This window comes from Rhipicephalus microplus, chromosome 6, assembly GCF_043290135.1.
Source record: "Rhipicephalus microplus isolate Deutch F79 chromosome 6, USDA_Rmic, whole genome shotgun sequence".
NCBI lineage: Eukaryota > Metazoa > Arthropoda > Arachnida > Ixodida > Ixodidae > Rhipicephalus > Rhipicephalus microplus.
The window spans coordinates 71,938,545-71,958,842 of record NC_134705.1 but is presented as its reverse complement, the minus strand read 5'-3'; the positions used below and the strand labels follow the sequence as shown (position 1 = coordinate 71,958,842).

Here is a 20,298-nt window from a genome sequence, read left to right as displayed (position 1 = left end):
CATTAGGTAAATGACAATACCACTTATGTAGTGACAATTTATTCTGCAAATACCTTTACAACACGCAATATCGCATTAGTTGGCGCTCACTCTCTGTAACACGAAAAAAACATTTCCACCTTCGCATGCCATAGTTGTTCCAATAACTGTGCGAGCTCACTTCTACTGAATCACTCTTTCTTTCAACTTACCGTTTGTTTTTTGCTTATCTTATCCTCTTCTTCCTATTTTTATGAGCTTCTCGGGCCCAATAGCCTGAGAAATAAAGCCAGTAAACAATGCCGGTAAAAGCCACTTGTTTTTATTAAAGTCACTTTGTAAAGGTTACTTTTGAATCGAACTCCTGCTGTTGAGGTGGCGAGCACTGACGTGTGTAAATGGGGAATTGCTTTCCAGGACAGTACTTTTGATATGCCATCTGGCACGAGGGAACGTGTCGCCAAACGTGATCATCCCAGTTCTGCATTTCACACATAGACTTCTCTAGATAGGTAAAAGAAATCATAAATTGAACAAATCCATATCAAAATATTTCATCATACTAAAAAATGTGACAATTTTTAACGCAAAATAAAAAAATGGCAGATCCCACGTACTGTGGGAATCGATGATATGAGAAGCACGAATGAGGAAGGCTGATATTTCACTTTAAAAACAGCACAATGTTACGACGTGAAGGTAAATGATACCATACAAAACTTACGTGTCATGATTATCATGTTTGGATGTGTAGTTTACTGTCGTCATCTATTCACGTCACGTGATATCAAAATTAGTGTAGGTGGAGCTACCGAAACGGCCGCGAGCACGCTATGATCGTGGTATGTTGTCATTTTCCTAAAGGACACGCTTTTCAACATTATCAGGTTTGCACCAGTCATATACATTCGTCATCCATTGACGTAACATAACACCAAATTTTAAATAATGGAGTTAGCAGAACGGCTGCGAGCACATCATGAACGGCCCAATATGGTCTAATGTAGCGTTGACGCGCGCACGCTGGGCATATTGATGCTACACAAGCAAAACGCAAGCACTCTATAGTCTGACGCCAGGCGGGACCGGCACGACCAGAGTTCGTCAGCACGGCCCGACGGCAAACGGCGCGAAATGCGACATGCTGCATTCCTTGCCAATGGGTTACCCAGACAACACTGCGTCTCCCTGTTTTCATGACGAAGGGACGCCGGAATCGTTGAAACGCGCATGCGTCAAAACAATGCAGCACGGCGCGCGCAAGCGATATGTGGCAAGACCGGCCCCTGGCATGACAACGGCGGCGTGACGCGACGAAGTGAACGCCGGCAAGCACGCACACCATGTCACGTCAAAATGTACCAACGGCTTGACTATGGAATGTAGTCACATGCTCACATGACACAATGGATGACTTTCTTCATCCATTGACGTAAAGTAACACAAAATTTGGCATATGTGAAGTTAGCGAAACGGCCGTGAGCATATCATGAGTGTGGCATGTAGTCATGTTGTTACACGACACGCATGTCATAATTATTATGCTGGGATGTGTCATTTAGCTATTTTGTCTCTTCGAGTCGCGTAATACCAAGTTGGTACTTGTGACCCTAGGAAAACGGCCACGAGCGCATCATGAGCCTAGCAGGTAGTCATGTGGTTACATGACACGCATCACATGATTATCATGAGCGCATCAGTCCCATACCTTCGTCATTCATTCACGTACCGTAATACCAAATTCGGTATATGTGACATTGGCGGAACGGCTGCGAGCACATCATGAGCGTGGCATGTAGTCATGTTCTTACTTGACACGCATGTCATGATTTTCAAGTTAGGGTCAATCTCTTGTGTTTGGCATGCAATGTCATACCTTAATAGTTTTTCAACATGACATGTGAACAAAACCAGTGCATGATCTGCAGGACTAAGAAATGTAAATCATGAGATTCATGACATACGTGTCATGATTTTCATGTTATGACTAGTCAATTATGTTTTTCATACAGTCGTGTTATGCCATACCAAGTTTGAGATTGATACCTATATCGAAACTGTCAGAAGAGCTAAATGTCGTAGGTGGCTAGATAGATAGATAGATAGATAGATAGATAGATAGATAGATAGATAGATAGATAGATAGATAGATAGATAGATAGATAGATAGATAGATAGATAGATAGATAGATAGATAGATAGATAGATAGATAGATACGCTCAAAGTCACTGAAGTTCGCTATCAAATGCTTCGCATATAAACAACAGCGCTACGTGGAGTACGCCGCAGAATTAAGTGAAAGCACAAGTGAATCCATCACTGGGTATGTGTATATCTGTTATCGTGGGCGGCCACAGACGAGTCACCTGCATTATTTGATGTTCTATTTATTTGATTCGTGAACATGCACATAGTGCAACAGACAATGATCACTTGCAGTATTGCCAAAAGTGTGATGCAACGAATGCAATAACCACAAACGTGAAGGCAACAAGACGTAGGCCTCGTAACTAGCTTCTTGGAGATCCCATTCACTATAACCACAAAATGGTCGCTATAAGATAATATTGCTGCTCCAGTGAGCAACTTGGTTTTCGCGCCGTGGCTTCCGTGCTTTAGCACGCAGTATGAGGTGTTAACAGTGCAGGTATTAATATATGAGCCCTCTGGTAAGTTTTGTTCAGACAGCGCTTGCAATTAACACCAAAGGAACAAATATCAAGGCATTTCCATCGAAGTTTCACATTTTTACCGCCCTCTCAAGTCGTTTGCACCACCTGTTCGGTTAGCAAACAAGTGTCTGAGAAGCCGCGTTAACCAGATATGCGCACACGACCACATGTAAGAGAAGACAATTAAAAGTGCAATATTTATATGCAGATAAATTTTGCGCTGCTGGCTAAGTGGCTTTGTGCATTATGGGTTATATTACGTGGTTTTGCGCTTCAAAAAAATGTCATTTAGGGGTATTTTTCAATGTGGTTATTATATATCGTGCCGTAGCAATTTACCAGCCAAATAAATATCAATAAGGCAATTGTGCACCAATGACGTGGCGAAGCGATCAAATTCAGTTCACAAATTGATCTTAAAATGAGTCATTAAATGTGATGACGATGAAGAACCTTGCGTATTGGTAGATCCTGATCATGTAAAATAAGTATGAAACCACCTCTTTTTTGATGCGAAGCAGAGGGCGCTCACACTTACACTGTTGGCGACGTTCACACTGGCCCTCATCAAGGCATTGCGCTAGAAAGAAACCCGTGCAGGATCCAAGCGTGCTGTAATGAACCGGCGTTTTCCCACTAGGTCATAGCCAGCCCTGTTAATTGGCGTTGAGAGATAGAAAACCACTATCGTACTGAGAGATCCGGAGTGGGCTTTTTGGTAAGCTGACGCTACAAAATTTTTTTGTTCAACATCGCACAGGAAAAATAGCCTACCGGCTCTGCCTTGGAGGTCAAGCGCAAGTGCCTACATATACGGAGGGGCCATTGTGCAATCATAGAGAGCTAACAGTAGGATCTTTTTTCAATCACCCGCTGCGGTGGTCTAGTGGCTAAGGCACTCAGCTGTTAACCCGCAGGTCGTATGATCGACTGCCTGCTGCGGCGGCAGCATTTAGATAGAGTCGAAAATTCTTGAGGCCCATGTCCACGGAGTGTGATGATGAGTGGGATGAAGTGTCCGTTCGTTTGTCCGTCTGTTCATCTATCCGTTCATCTATTCGTTGCATCAGTCTGGTTGACCGTCTGTCTGTCCCTCTGCATGTTTTTCTGCTTGTCTGTATGCTTCTGCGTCTGTTTGTCTCTCTGACGTCGAGCACCAACAGACGCCGCCCTCCGCTCCTTTTCGCCCATGCCCCACCAACAATCCAGCACGTACGGCGACAATACAAGAGAGAGAGAGAGGCACTCATTCCCCACACACCAAAGCAAAGCCCGCTTAGCAACCCATCGGGTAGTAGTGGTACAGCGCCATTTATTATACTGTTTCATGAAATACTGCTGGTTACGCGTGATGCGGGACAACGTAAAACTAATAAAAGCTTCGCTACTCACCATGGTAACTCACGTGCTATGGTTTCTTCCTGGAAAAACGTGGGGTGCATCTGTACGAGCAATGCTTCAACTCTACACTGTTCAGTTTCTCGGTTATATGCGCTACAGATTACCCGTGTTTTGGTGGCTCCGAAGAAAAAACTTGCACGTCCTCCACTTGATCCAAGCCCAAGCACTGCGAATATGCCTTGGTCTTCCGAGATGCGCATCTACAGCAGCGACAGTCCTCATTAAGCGTGATTATCCAGTCAACACATTCATCCGTGTAGACGCTCTGACAACGTACCTAAGACATTTCGCTCGGATTCCATCACATCGCCTCGCATCACTTCGAACTTCTAGGCCCCATTCAGCGTTCCGTGCAACTGTAGCTCAGCACTGCGCAATTCTTTCATTGCACTCCACGTATGCAGCACTGCCGCCGCTATCATTGGGGTGCCTACACCCCCTCAAAGCCCTTCTTACTATTCCTGGCATCCAATATAAGAAAAAGTTGTCGCATCTAGCTCTGAAACAGGCTACATTACTCTTCTTGCAACAGAAGCCCAACGGACGCCTTCACAATTACGCGGATGGCTCGGCGTCTTCAGTAGGCTCTGAAGGGGCGGTTGTTATTCCTGTGAGGGACATCACAATTATACTCATGACATCACACGTGACGTCGTCGACAGGTGCAGAACTCGCCGCCATACGTGCAGCTCTGGAGTTTATAGTTGAAGAATCTTCAGAAACTTGGTCTATTTTCGAAGACTCGAAGGCAGCTTTTTCATGTCTCATGTCGCCCTTTCGCCATAGACTTAATCAACAGTTCGTAGCTGAAATGAAGATTCTTCATATGAAGCAATCGAGAACCAACACAGCATAGTGTATCAATGAATGCAGGACATTGCAGTATATATGGCAATGACCACTCGGATAAGGCAGCTAGATCTGCAACGAGGGTACTCAATACACAGTCATCCAGTTCTCAAGAACTGACGCAGTTACAAGACTTCGTTCAGCTGCACGTGATCTCACACCGGTACAGTGGAAGTCGATGAAATTCACAAACGCACGCCTTCATAACTTGAATCTCCATCTCCAGCTTCGTCTTCCTTCAAAAATATCTCGAGCTGAAGAGACTCTGCTATACCGCCTGTGGCTTAAAGTGGCCTTCAGGAATGCATACTCCTATTTTATTGGAATGACCAGTTCTTCTACATGCACCTACTGCAGCTGCGAAGCAACCGTCGCGCACCTTCTATGTGAGTGTAATCATTTCAATGGACCAAGACAAGAACTTACTACAGCTCTGGATCGACTAGATGAGCAGCCTTTATTAGAACAAAGATTCGAGGTCATTGGCCAAACCCGTCCTCAGCCCAGAAGGCTTTAAATGCTTTGCTACGTTTTTTGTGAACAACTGGCCTCAGAGACAGACTTTATTGTCTTATTTTCTTTAATATTGCCTTTCCTCTGTCGCTATTTTTTGTATTTCCTCTCTCTCTCTCGTTGCAACATTTCTTTTCTATCATCTTTTATTCCCCTCATTTCTTACCCCAGCAAAAGGTAGCCAGCCAGTCTAAGAACTGGCTAACCTCCTCGTCCTTCCACCTATTCTTTCCTCGTCCTCCTCCTCCTCCTCGCTTCTCGCTCCTAAAAGAATTTCCCCCACCTCCTCGAAGTGAATAGTGCGAAAATGCGAACACATTTATTGCGCCGAGCGTACACGGCGTGGTAATGTCAATGGCGTCAATTGATGATGAGTCGCTCCGCCACGGTGGTCTAGTTGCTAAGGTACTCGGCTGCTGACCCGCAGTTCGCGAAATCAAATCCCCGGCCGTGGCGGCCGCATTTCCGATGGAGGCGGGTATGGTGTGGGCCCGTGTACTTAGATTTTGGTGCACGTTAAAGAACCCCGGGTGGTCGAAATTTCCGGAGCCCTTCACTACGGCGTCTCTCATAATCATATGGTGGTTTTGGGACGTTAAACCCCACAAATCAAATTATTGATGAGACGAGGATTTGTACCAAAACTATTCATTTACACGTTCATCAGTCAGCCAACGTTCGATAGTGAGGTGTCCGCTTCGCACCGTTTTGTATACGTACGGCCGAGCGCATGGGACAGTGGGGCACTGAGAGGAGAGAGAGGGAAAGGCGAGAGGAGTGGCGAAGCACCGCACCTATCGTTGCACCTGACGGCCATAATGTCCCTTATCAACACAAATGTTACAAACGCGTTTCAAGCACACTGTACTGAGGCGGTGGCAAGTCATGTTATAGTCAAGGAGGTCGGGGCTTTGGTGGCCAGGGGCGAGGATAAGCGCGGGCGCCCGCAGCTATGGCTAACAGCTGCCGACGCAGAAGCGTCTTATGGGGGGGGGGGGGGGGGAGGGTGTTCCGGCTACTAGGGGCGCTTGCGCCCGAAGCTGTTGGTATGGCAGGAGACGTTGGTCGGATCCCGATGGACGCCTGACATAGCCATACTAAGCAATGCATTTGCCTTTAAAATTTCAGCATACACACGGAGTGAATCATGATTAGTGGGGGAGAAGTTTCGGAGGTTTTATTGGTAAACCATGAATCTTCTGTCTGTCTGTCGGTCTGTCTGTCTGTCTGTCTGTCTCTCTGTCTGTCTGTCTGTCTGTCTGTCTGTCTGTCCGTCCGTCCGTCCGTCCGTCCGTCTGTTTTTTTGTTCATCTGTCTGTTCATGAGTCAGTCAGTCCATCTGTCTGTCTGTCTGTCTGTCTGTCTGTCTGTCTGTCTGTCTGTCTGTCTGTCTGTCTGTCTGTCTGTCTGTCTGTCTGTATGTCTGTCTGTCTGTCCGCCCATCCGTTCGTCCGCAGCTGCAGATCTTTAGAACAAGTTGGTAACAAGCAAGAGGCCTTTGAACGTATGGCTTTAGGAGCTTCGCCCTTAAAATGTGAGTGAGTTGGCTAACTGAGAGGCCCTCATCGCCATTTCGCAGTTTGCTTGAGAAGCAGTTCAGCAGCAGAGTAAATAAAGTTGAAACGCGCTCTGCACAACTGTCCTGCCCTGATGGCCCAACTAAGCGGGCATGCCATAGATGCCAGGAGACGCAGAAGTTACGCTCACTCTTAGTCATGAGTAGTCTCTATTTCGCTGCTTCTGCTAGATAAGTTTCTATTCTTGTGCTACTGTCACACATAGTGAACTCTCGTTCACGGTACCTAAACCTCACTGCGGGGGCTCGAAACACTATTTAATATCGATATGGGTTTTAGTTGACTTCGGCTTTTACATTCTTGGAAGTTACTTAGTATTCCAAGCAATGACGTCTAAGGTTTTCGCAAACTGTATGCTGTCGCCGCGAATTGCAATGATATTCTGAATTGATGTACAATATTCATCAACGGAGCATCTACTGCACATTTTCTTACCAGGAAGGCGAACAGTAAATATAGCACATTCTTCTTTGCGAGACAAAAACCGCAAGGTGTAATCATATCTTGTTCTACCTAAAATAAACAAGACAAACATTATTTAGTGTCCAGTGAAACACCATTGCAGATAGTATGGTTATGTTTTTTCACTACACTGAATATAATAATATAGAAATACTGAAACAAAAGATTATCTTGACAAACCGTTTTTATGGTATTTGAAAAAAAAACGTGTTCTTGAACATTTTATCCGTCACTTGTCGCATTAAACGTAAGCAAAAGTGCAAGTTTAAGTGCCATTTTAATGTTCAGGTCCATTAATACACTCTCATTGCTTGACAATACTACATGAAATGTCTTGAAGTATTTATTAACATGGAAGTGACAGCATACGACAGTGAGTTAACCATTTTGCTGGCAGCTATGGACGTTATACGAGTGTACATAAAATAAAGAAGGGTGGTGTAGCCTAGCACTGGTTTAATGACACCTACGGTCTATACATTTTGCTATACATAGGTTCGGCCTTTAAAGCATCTCTTCACTAACTGTCCTGCTTTCATAACTGTGAAACCACTTAGCAAATCGATTTCTTGTGCTCCTCTGCTTTTACACATTGTATCGAATAATGTTTGATGACTTCTCTCAATAACAAACTACCAATATACAAAAATTACAGTGAATAAAACTGTAAACAGCTCTAACTCCTTTTTTATCTATTGTTTACATGCTAGCATAGCTCGGCCAAAATCCGTAGAAGTCACTCAGACTCCCTCAAAAAATACATCTTGCGCAATGTACTCACTCGGACTCAGTCTCATCAAGATGTTCCCGAGTGAGACTCAGTTGCACTCAACCACACTCGCTCAGTATGAAACTAGCGAACATATTGCTCAACTTGACTCACTGAGACTCAGACTCACAGCTCGATCTGAGTCTGAGTATGAGTGAGTCGACTTATGAGTCGGTTACTCATAAATTGCATTTTTTTATCATAGTGTCAACGTCTTCTAACACCAATATCGCACATAATTGCGCACGCTCTTTTTTGGCGCCTTTGGATATTGTACCCTCAAATACGAATTCTGAGTGGTTGCAAACAATAAAGGAATTTTTTTCTTGAAAGAAGCGTTAACGGCAGCTATATGACGGGTGTTCAAAGTTGAGCTTTATGAGTTTTTTTATTTAGGTGCTCAAAGTCTTGTGAGAACCGCTTGTTCAAATAGTTAAGTGGCCAGGTGGACAGAAAGGTATATAAGAATTATCGCTATCAGCAACGCAATTACATAATTTTAATAATGAACTTTGTACTGGCTGCGCTAAGTTGGCATGTTTTTATTAAGAAACTGTAGGCAGTGGTGTTTGTACACAGTTTCAGTTGTAAGATTTTTTTTCTGCATGCCTGTGCTCTGAGATATCCAGCTTTAAAGTTTAATCGTCTTTCGCATGAATATGCATACAAGATTACGACGGTTCGCGCAAAGACTCTTCCTAAGGTGACAAATCTGTTGCGTGTGGTGTTTAGCGTGTGAAGAGGTGGAAGCGCAGGCATACATGACAAAATTACCCATCCCCTGTCGGCCGGCGAAATCAAAATGTGACAGTGCGGTGTTCCATGAGCCTTATGCTTGATACTGATGAACGCGATAAATAGGAAACACATTTTTCATTGCGTTTTTCGTGACTTTAGATCACTGGGAAACATCTTCTGGTGAAAGCGTTAGCTTGACCGTTCTATACTAGGGTGCCTCCGGTAGCACAGTGTCTCTGCATTGAAGGTCTACAAAGGATATCCACGTGCAGTCCTTTCGAGAGAATATGGCCACTTCTGGCGTGAGGTATTCTACCAAAGAAAAAGTAGGCATAGTTGTTGCAAAAGCTGAAATTAATGGCAACGCTTCCTCAGCAATGGAGCTTTACGCGTCTCGCCACCCACACCGTCCCCTTTCAACAAGACCCGCTTTCATAAACCTATTTAGATGCGTTTGCACAACAGCCTCTCTTCATCTTCCAAGACAGACCACAAAGGCAATCGTCGACGAAAAGTTTGAAATCGGCGTTGCCGCGTGAGTAACCCCGATGCCGAAGCTCAACATCCGACAGATAGCCGATCAGTGTGGTCGCAGTGTCAGAGTTGTCACAAATGTTCTAAAACACACAAGTTTTATCTATAGCACGTTTAGCTTCAAAGAAATTAAATGAGGTGGACTTCGATAGGCGAGTTCACTTCTGCAATTCGGGCCTCACCAAAACTGATCAAGAAAATGGATTTTGCACAGAATATTTTGGACTGATGAAGCTCGGTTTTTCTGAAATTGAAGTGTTAATCTTCACAACGCCCATTATTCGGCACAAGAAAACTCGTACTGGGGGAGGCAGCACAAGCATCAAGTTCACTGAAGTGTGAATTTCAATACGGCATACTTGGGGACAGGATCATCAGACCTTACTTCTTTGAGGGCACTTGAACGGAAATATGTGCACAGAAGCAATATTAGATGTTATCATTGATGACCTTGTCTGCAGTCTTTCTCTGATTCATTTCCGCCAAGCATGGTTTCAGCATGACGGCGCACCACCACAACTTTCTACAAGGGCGACGAACTGGTTCGACAGACATTTTCCACAACAGTGTGTTGGGCTCTGGAGCGATCCTTTGGCCACCGAGTTCTCGGGACCTTTCTTTTCTTCACGTTCTTCTTTGGGCCTACGTTAAACATCAAGTTTACGTAGGCCCACATCAAGTTTATGTAGGCCATCAGTGTACGTAGGAAGTTTACGTAACAGAGCCCAGAGATATTAATGACAGAAAGGACAGAACAACATCTGCCTGTGCAAGTACTACTGCAGAAGTAGAGCGCCAAGTCATCGAGGTGACGCGAAAGTGGTTTATACTTTGTGTCGCTGCCAAAGGCAGGTATTCTGAACACTTTCAGGGGTATTGACGTCTGGAAAGGTAATGGGTTTCGATGATATTTTTGCATGACCAAAATAAGCTTATGTAGCAGCAGGAACGATGCGTTAGCACGGATCAAACTTACATCTATAGGTAAATGGTGGAGTTATTGCTATATATTTCAATAAAAGCTACAGCACTCGGACATCAGCAGCCAAGCTATTCGCGCAGCCCAGGCTCCCACGCACCCTTCTCTGGTCATTATTACGCACGCGCAACCAGATTCTCCGCTCTCGCCTTTATCTCAGCATGGTATCTGCCCCTTTGGTTTTGAGGCTCTGCAGTTGAGTGCTGCGACACTGGCTGCAAAAGTTCTTCGATTTTTGATTTCGATGACAGAGAGTGCAATGCTAACTGTTATCACCTATGCCCATGCTTCTACCTTTTCACATACTAATCATCGCACACAACAGATGCGTCATATTAAGGAGGAGCTTCGCGCTGAGCCTCACCCTCCCTCTTGAAAATCCTGGGTACGTTGATGCGGGAATTGTTGGTGGATGTGGTGGAAAGAATGGTGATTATGGTGTATATATTAGTGGATATGCTGGAAACTTTCGTGAGCATAATGACTGATGACATCGAGAGTGGAAAAAATGGTGGCAGATTGTGGTAGTGATGGTGATATAATGGTGGTGATCGTGCAAAATGCCTTCTGATGACGGGTAGAGTGGAAAAGCTGGTGGCAGATGGTAGTGGTGGTGGCGAGCCAATGGAGGTGACGGTGGAAAATGCCGGCTGATGGTGGCGAGGCAAAACGTGATTGGTGAAAGGCTTGGTGAGCATGGCGGATTACGGTGGCGTGATGGAAGCTTGGTGGATTACTGTTGCATAATGTAAAGGCACATGACAGTAGGTAAAATAATTTATTTGTAGTGTTGCATTCTTGAATGCGCAGATATATATGTTTACGGTAAAAAGAAACCAACGCTGCTCATTACGCTCTCTAGCACATTTATTTCAGTAATGCCATGATGTCGACAATGCTTCAATTTTTGTGGAGCGTAGAATATGCGGCCGTGAATATGTTAACGTTTCGCGCACGTATTTACATCAGTTTGTGCCACGGACTGCCATTTTCGCGTCCGGCATCACGGCAATTTGTCAAGAACTGTCATTTTTGCAACCCGGCGTCACGGCAATTAGCGGGCGCCGTACTAACCCGCTGACCGGCGGGAACGGCGGGCGCATGAAAGAGAGCCGGGAAGTGCAGAATGGGGTGTTCTTCTTCGAACGTCGCCGCCGACGTTTGATCCTTTGTACCTACGGCGGCGTCTGCAGGGTCGTGGAAGGCCGCGATGTACCCCGAACAAGGTTTTGACTACAGGACGCACCGGCTGAGAGCCAAACAGTCTGACCGTTCCCACGGAGAAACTTCTGGTGGCGAAGCCGTATGACAGCACCCCAACAGGTTCTCACTCTCGCTAGTTGAGGGCCCTCTCCTAATCAAAATTGGGTGAGTCAATATATTTTTAGGGCGGAGTTTCCAACAATGAAACGCGCCTGATTGGACCCATGTAGAGGTCTCTTGTACCCAAGGAAGAGAGCGAGGGGACACGAGGGAGATTTAAACGCAGGATTTTGCCCTGCTAGGCAGGCTACTCGCTGACCAACATGGTTTAGAAACAGATCAAGAAGACTCTCTTCTAGAAATTTTAGTGTGGCTCTGTATTGGCTGGCCACCTAAACTTAGCCGTTCGTCTAGTTGTGACGCGACTAGTTGTAACGTCTGCAACGTAGACATCGGGACTTCGCGTCGAGTTAGCTCAACCTGCCCGAAGTCACCTGCAAGCACTAGCATCCCGGAGCCACCAGCGTTGCAACACCCCCGACATCGCAGTCGTGCCAGAACTCTCTTCGACTTCTCGCATCCGATCGTCGGGGACGCAACGCCGCCGGTCATCACACGTATGCCTTCACCTGTTTATGTCTTCGAACTTTCTCCTCTTGGTTCTATGGTTGTTATTTTGTGTAGTTTGTAAAAGTTCTTTCTCGTAAGCTGATTTATAGTTTTCTATATGTATTTTTTTGTTGTATCAAGTGTTGATGTATTTTATTATTTGTATTGAAGTGTTGTACTAGATCCCGTGTGCTGCAATATCACTAGGGTAAAGTTTGTTTTGCTTTCTCACGTCTCTGATCTTTTCACTGTCTCTGCTTGCGTATGGAACGAACTCTAACCTGCTGTCATTCCCGTCGCCGACTTCGCGCTGGTGACGCTAGAGTGGCAGCTTCTAGCAGTTTGACATGCACGATGTGTTTTTTTTTTTGTTGCGATCTTTAGAAGATTGATTGATTGATTGATTGATTGATTTGTGGGGTTTAACGTCCCAAAACCACCATATAATTATGAGAGACGCCGTAGTGGAGGGCTCCGGAAATTTCTGCCACCTGGGGTTCTTTAACGTGCACCCAAATCTGAGCACACGGGCCTACAACATTTCCGCCTCCATCGGAAATGCAGCCGCCGCAGCCGGTATTTGAACCCGCGACCTGCGGGTCAGTAGCCGAGTACCTTACCCACTAGACCACCGCGGCGGGGCATCTTTCGAAGATTAGAGGTGTCACTGTGAACAGTGACAATAAATGTTTTACATCGGCGTATAGTTGTCGAGAAATAATGGGCTACGGTTCACATTAACACCTTTCAATGTTAGAGCACAACACACTGGTCATTTAATTGGTGTCGCCACGTTAAAAACGCAACTCTGGCGATTCTTCCACGCTCTATTGCTTGAGCCGTACCTTGGGGTTAACAAAGTGCGTGCGAGTATGCATAAACTTTCACTTTCGACATGCGTCGAGACGAGCCCCAGCAAATTTGACTTTCACCCTTCTGTTCTACGACCATGATTTCCACCAAAGATTAGTCCTAGCGACCGAGCCCGTACAAGAGTTATCAGCACTTCTTAGTTTCAGAATACACAATTTCGACGTATAAAAACGAATACACAGCACAGCTGTGGCATCATTTAACCTAAATAAAGCCTTTTTTATTGTGTACGGTGTCCGCACAAGAAGTGCAAACATCGATGTGACGCGCTTGCAGCACTTCCACCATATGTACGCTTCCCCTCACCGACAGCCGCCGGTCGCACTTGCCGGCACCTTACTGGCTCTTATGCGATAACACAGACTCGTCAATCAGTGTGCTTACTGAACCAATATGATACCATAATGTTTCTGGCTCACTGCGTTCGTTTTGGCCAAGCTGTTATGTAGTTGTTCCTAACGACAGAGCAACAGCGGTAGGCTGGCACGCCTGCGCTGTGCGTTGCGCGAAAAACATCACAATCAATTGTATGGGCGTATCTATCGAATGAGCATCGAAGCTTCATAAAGCCAAAGCCTGAGTAGATATTGCCCTTTGTAGGTAGCGCGAAACGGTCATTAAACCTGGCAGTAAATGCCGATAAACTGTACCGTCTTCTCAGTCCACTCAGTCGTTTTTTGTATTCTTGCGGTTCTAAATTGTAACAAAAACATAGCGCTGTTGCCCTTATCCCAGTGGCACTCAATACAGGCAGCAGTTGTTCGTGTTTTTTAAATGTGCAAACTTTATTAGCAGGTGCACATTCCATTCATCTTGAGTAAGCAACAATGTAAACGGAAGTTAAGCATTGAGTTTGCGAGTTGACTACTTCTTTAACACCCTAAGTTGCTACTTGTCGGCGTGTCGCAGTGATCAGTGTGCTCAGTTGGGACCCCGAAAGTGGCCGGTGCGATTCTGCGCTGTCGCACTTTATTTTTTTACGGGTGCTATCTACATCGTTTTTATAAAATTATTTTTATTACTTCTTTAGGGGCAGCTCGTCAAGGTGGTTCTGACTCAGCTTCGCGCTCCAGCATTGCCGGCTGGAGCGCACCATCAACGATCCGCTCCACCCATACGCCTTCACTGCATGCCACCATACACCACCAACATTTCCATCACCATAATCCAGCAAAATGGTGCATGTAGGAATCTACCATTTCTGTGGTGGACGATTTAGGGGCAAAGCTCATTAAAGCGGCACCCGTTCTCCCTCGTAGTCGTAGTATGTAACAAGTGTTACATTTGGACCTGCAATGCGGTGCCGGTGAGAGATTTCTCCTGTGCTTTGGTGAACAATGAGAAGTTCGCGCCGTGCACGTTAACTAAAAGCTGAATGCTTCTCATTCTAATTCTCCATTAGGAGCCATTGGCATGTTTCAGTAGGAAACGTTAGTAGAAGTAGAAGTGTTAAAAGCCGACTGCTGCTGCCTCTCATTCGAAGTGCCAGCCATTGTTAACCTCCAAGGTAGCGCCTGGTGAGATTGGTCATGTGTGTGAATAAACAATGAAATTTTAGGGGCGAAGCTTCTTATAGCGGCACCCGTTCGTCCCTCGTAGTCTGCAACAAGTATAAAATTTTGACCTCCAAGGTGGTGCCGGTGAGAGACTTCTTCTGTACGTTGTTGAACAATAAAAATTAGTGCTCAATGTACATGTCAATGGCTGCTAATGGGGAATGAGAGACAGGAGCATTCGGCTTTTAGTTAACGCGCAGGCTGCGATCACCATTAGCAGCCATTGGCATGTACATTGAGCACTATCTGACAAGAAAGGGTTGCTACGTTATACTCGCTGGGTGTAACCTCCTTAGCTTCAGAAAGGGTTAGCGAGCGTTGAGCCGCAGTGCCATGAATACAATGAACTTGTATATACCATGAATGAACTCCCGGTGGTTAAAAATGGGAATCAGATACGAAGCGCACGCCGTAAGAAAGTAAAAGCCGAATTCTTCGCCTCTCATTTCCCATTAGCAGCCATTGGCATGTGCAATGAGCACTATCTGACTGAAAAAGTTGGCTATGTCATACTCGCTGGGTGTAACCTTCTTGGTTTTCGAAAGGTTTAGCGAGCGTTCGGCCGCAGTGCCATGAATACAGTGAACTAGTATATACCATGAACTCGAGGTGGTTAAAGGTGGGAAGTGGACCTGAAGCGCAAGCCGAAAGAAAGTGTGCGTGTGCCACCTCTTGTTTAGTCCTTGGAATGTCCGCTGGATGGCGGTGCTTCTATATGGGGAATATATCATGAAAAGATGCGAGATGGTGGTACTTGGAGTGTTGAATAGATGGACGAACGGACACATAGACAGATGCATGGAAGGACGCATGAACGGACGCAGGGGCGGCTGCATGGACGAACGCAGGGACGGACGCATGAACAGACGCATAGACAGTCACACAGACGGACGCATGGATGGACGAATGCTTCGCTCTGCTCTCCATCATTCACTCCGTGGATATGCTGCCATTTTTTTTCAATAAGGTTCTTGCATGCGTAATCATGGGAAACACAATTAAGCTTTAGAGTTGGATATCTAGGAGGGCAGGCGTGCTAGAAAAAATCTTCCTACTGAAACTGCGAAAACACCACTGCCTACATTACTTCAATATAAACTTGCCAACTTACCACAGCCAGTAAAAGGTAGCTATTAAATTTTAGTTACTTGGGCAACTGACAGGGATTATTATGATCCAACCTTCTCTTCCCCAGGCCGCTTCACTTATTTGCAAAACTAGCTTTGACGTGCCTTCCAGTGCCGAATTAAAAAAATCATAAAGCCTAACTTTTAACAGCCAGTATATTAGCAACTTCCTTTAAGAGTTGCCAAGAAGGAGTTCAATTAGCCCCTTACGTGATTCATGCATCGAATCACGAAGTACTTCAATGGGAAATGAAGAGCACTGCTCTGGCATCTGTGTTAGTAGATGTGAGCATAAGCTTTAATACAGGTAAAGCCTATAGTACTATAGTATTGCTGAGGGTGAGTAGATACATGATGCTAGGGTTTGTTTGTATTTGAGTGTGATCATTACTTATAAATATTACCTGCATGCACTATCGTCCTGACTTCACATCTTGCTCGAGAAAGGCGTCTCTCATGTTTTGCCAATTTAGGGCCGTTCCATGCGCTACCCTCCCAGCAGCTACGCACGTGCTGGGTCCCCTACCACACGCAAGCGTAGTACAATGGGCCTAATGGCGATGCTATTAACTCTCTGTTTGGGTGCGGCAGGTGTGCTGCCACGAGCATTGGTGCTGTGTGGGAAGCGCGTGGAGCGGCCCTTACTCGGTCGCGTGTTTGCTGCGGCTACGTTTTCCCGGCAGACTTCTCTAGCTCATCTGAATTCATAACTTCCAGACACCTTACCATGCAGTCCAGTCTGTTATTCTTGATCTTGAACGTTTTTTTTAAAGACGATAGTCTTTCTTGGGGCCCTTAGACGGAAAAAGTTTGGTCTGTCTTTCTGCCTGTCTGTCTGCACATTTCTCAGTTTGTCCGCTCTTAACGATACCTCAAATACTGACCCCATCCGCAGCGCCCAACAATATTGCTCAAGGTTTAGCGTTCACACTTGTGCGATTGTCAAATGAAAAGCAATGATTGCGCATACCTGAGGTACCATAACAACACGTCGATGTTTTGTATGTGAGCCTTTATACTGGAGAAGGCACACACAAGTAATTCTAAGGACCGTAGCGTTAAACACGCCACGCTTGATTTGCATTGCGATGCTCAAAAAAGCAAGTGTTACGAACACTTTGCTAAAATGACACGGTGGTGGCGCCTGTCCATCGCTTTGCGTTCTACACCTTATCGCCTCCGAGAATGGCACGCATCTTTCTCCGCATGTGCGTGTGCCTTCTTTTGTTTTCGAAAATAAATGCCAGACGGCGCTCGTGTATAACGTGCCTCGATGCACTCGTTAGCCTCCGCTGCATGCTCGAGGCACTCCAACGCAGTGCCTCCAGAATACCATTCACCGATTCTCTTGCGAACAGCATCAAATAAATGTTTTGTTCACTCTCTCCGGTCGCAAGACTATCGTCTTTCGACGACATTTGCGGTGTAACATGCAGATCCGGGGCCAATTTTTTCTCTGTCTCTCTTCACGCTTCGTGCAGAGGGCACATCGATATCTACTTCCTCCCCGCCTCAAAAAAATCATCTTGGTTATTATTCAACTATTCTTGAAAATTCTTGAATGTTGAAAGAACAATGCCATACGAATAAAGATTTTATAATCGGTATATACTGATCTATATTAAAAAAGCATTCAATTTATGGTAAACTTTCATTGTGGAAATCGGTCAGCACCAATTTAGGTGAGTTTAAACTTACGTTAGGGAAATACCACGCAGTCCTTGGGGCGCTAAAACAAAGACGTTCAGGTCAATAGTCAAATCTTAGGTAAAGATGGTCTCTACGTATCGATATCAACCATTTTTACAGTGCTATTATACATGTGCTTACTGCCCAAACAAGAAAAAAATACTGCGTCCAAGTGATTATTAAGGTTCCAACTTTTTCGCTGCACTGTCGACAATATTTCTAAAGTTGAGGATTCTTGGACACTTGAGGTTTAGTTTTCATTTTATTTGCAAACTTTCCAAGGCAGAAACAACACACCTCGCACGTGATTGGTACCATGCACTTATTAGCCATCATTGTTTTTTTTAGCTGTTACAAAGTTACGTGTGATAATTCATCAGCGACTCTCCATATTTTTGCTTTGCGGGCTTTGCGTCACCACTTTTGAGAGATAATACAAAGCTGAGTCACCACACTGTAGTGGGTGGCACGGCTGGAATGTGGTTCGAACAAGAAGAGACTTGCAAGGAGCTTCACTTCGAAGCAAATTCACGGCAACTGTAAATTTTTAGCCGCGTCGTGGCCGTACACACTAGGCAAGACCAGGCTTTTACATTGAACTTGTTTACAGCGCAACACTGGAAACGCAAACACAGGCAAGGAGCAAACAAGAAATACAGACAACACTGACTTTCATCTGATTTTTATCGAAAAATGAATTGTGGCACATATATACACTATGTGTACACAACCTTGACGTGCGCAAGGCACAGGAAATATTCCGGCAGCGTCGTCATACATATATATAACCAAGATTGGCACAAGTAATCGAATTCCTTCTCGTCAAAAAAAAATGGATGCCTCACATTACAGCCCTTACCTCTAATGGATATGTTATATGCCTCAGCAATTCGTCTTGTCAATTTATTGGAGTGTTTAAAACTAATGGTGGTTTTGTTAACCATTTTTAAATTGGTTTTTATTAAAAACTGAATTGAGGCACATATAAACAGTAAGAATACAAAACCATGACGTGTGAAGAAGTTTGATTACTTGCGCTGATCTTGATAATTTAAGTGTACGACCACGCTGCCAGAATATTTCCTGCGTCTTGCAAGATGCAGAAAATATTCCCGCAGCGTCGTCACATATCCATATAATAAATCTCGGTACAAGTAATCAAATTCCTGCGCACGTCACGGTTTCGTACTCTTACTGTATATATGTGCCAAAAAAATTTTCAATAAAAATTCCTTGAAAGTCGGTGCCATCTTTTCTTTCTCTTTTGCTCCTTCTCTAAGTCTGTGTTTCCAGTGTTGCACTGTAAACAAGTTCCCCCGCCGCGGTGGTCTAGTGGCTAAGGTACTCGGCTGCTGACCCGCAGGTCGCGGGTTCGATTCCCGGCTGCGGCGGCTGCATTTCCGATGGAGGCGGAAATGTTGTAGGCCCGTGTGCTCAGATTTGGGCGCACGTTAAAGAACCCCAGGTGGTCAAAATTTCCGGAGCCCTCCACTACGGCGTCTCTCATAATCATATACTGGTTTTGGGACGTTAAACCCCACAAATCAATCAAATCAATCAATCACTGTAAACAAGTTCATCAGGAATTCAAACCTACTGGCCCAACTTACTGTCATACTGCCAGGCTTTTAGCCGCACTTTAACAGCAATCACGCCCTATGGCGTCGTGTAGCTTGTTTTAAAAAAATTCCCAAATATCCACGAGGTCAATCATGACCAGTGGAACGAAGCAGATGGATGGACAGAAGGAAAGAGGGGCGGACGCACGAACGGAGGCATGGACAGACGGACGCACAAACGGACGCATAAGACGGACAGATGGAAGCACGTAAAAAGCACACGAACACACGGACGCACGCATGGACGGACACATGCACGGATGGACGCACGACGGATGGATGGACGCGCGCACGGACGGACTGATGCACGAATGGACGCATGGAGGTATGGACGCAGGGATGGGAGCTTCGTCCCTCTCAGCATCATTCTCTCCATGGGTATACTGTGACACGGTTCTTATTGACATGCAGTGCATTGCCAAGGGCTACTACGACTAGCACGACTACGATTGATAAGATATGTGGGGTTTAACGTCCACAAACCACCACATAAATATGAGAGACGCCATAGTGGAGAGCTTTGAAAATTTTGACCACCTGGGGTACTGCAAGTGGCTACGTCGGACGCAGCGAGCACCCCAACGCCACCGACGAGACGCGAGCCAAGGAAGCTGAGCGCAAGCGTCTTGTACGCGCTCGCCGCTCTGCGTCGCCATTGGGATAAGCAGGGGTGGCTACTATGACGGACGCGGGAGTAACCCACGTCCCTAAGGAGCTTCGATCCTACAAACGCACTGCATCCATTTTACTGGTACGTATGGGGCTAGGATGATTTCCAAGCATCTGCATCACAGCTATTCATTTCACTCTTGTACGTTCTCCCAACTACGAGAGAACATTTTTTTTCGCGATGAGTGTAATATGTTTTGTGCAATATTTATACCTTAAGAGCATCTTCAACCACCTGTATTTTGATATTCTTGCAAGCATTACGAAATTATGGTGCCTAGGTTACACGACCTGAAGTCGAACAACAATGAATATTCAACTTACCATCTCTGCTTTTTATCCGCAACACAGGATGCATACGTGGGCTTTGACGGGCTCTTGCATGAAACATTTGGCTATGCCTGCAAATTGTTCTCTTATTAGAATGAGCATACCACAACACTAGTAACGACTGACTGAGGTAGAATTTAAGTTCCTCA

General features: G+C 45.3%; 1 protein-coding gene across 3 annotated transcripts in view; it reads right to left on the bottom strand.

Moving 5' to 3' along the window:
* Window positions 1-285: 285 nt before the first annotated feature.
* LOC142764802 (uncharacterized) overlaps window positions 286-20,298 on the bottom strand; it is a 38,506-nt gene continuing 18,493 nt past the window's right edge. For 2 of the 3 annotated variants that reach the window (XM_075865334.1, XM_075865336.1), the window contains exons 3-5: window positions 20,144-20,220; window positions 7,428-7,505; window positions 286-483 (exon numbers count right to left, since the gene is read on the bottom strand). In XM_075865334.1, the coding sequence (XP_075721449.1) occupies window positions 311-483; window positions 7,428-7,505; window positions 20,144-20,220 (328 nt within the window). In that variant the 3' untranslated portion in view covers window positions 286-310. The remainder of the gene's footprint in view (window positions 484-7,427; window positions 7,506-20,143; window positions 20,221-20,298) is intronic. The other variant, XM_075865335.1, reaches the window with a different exon arrangement.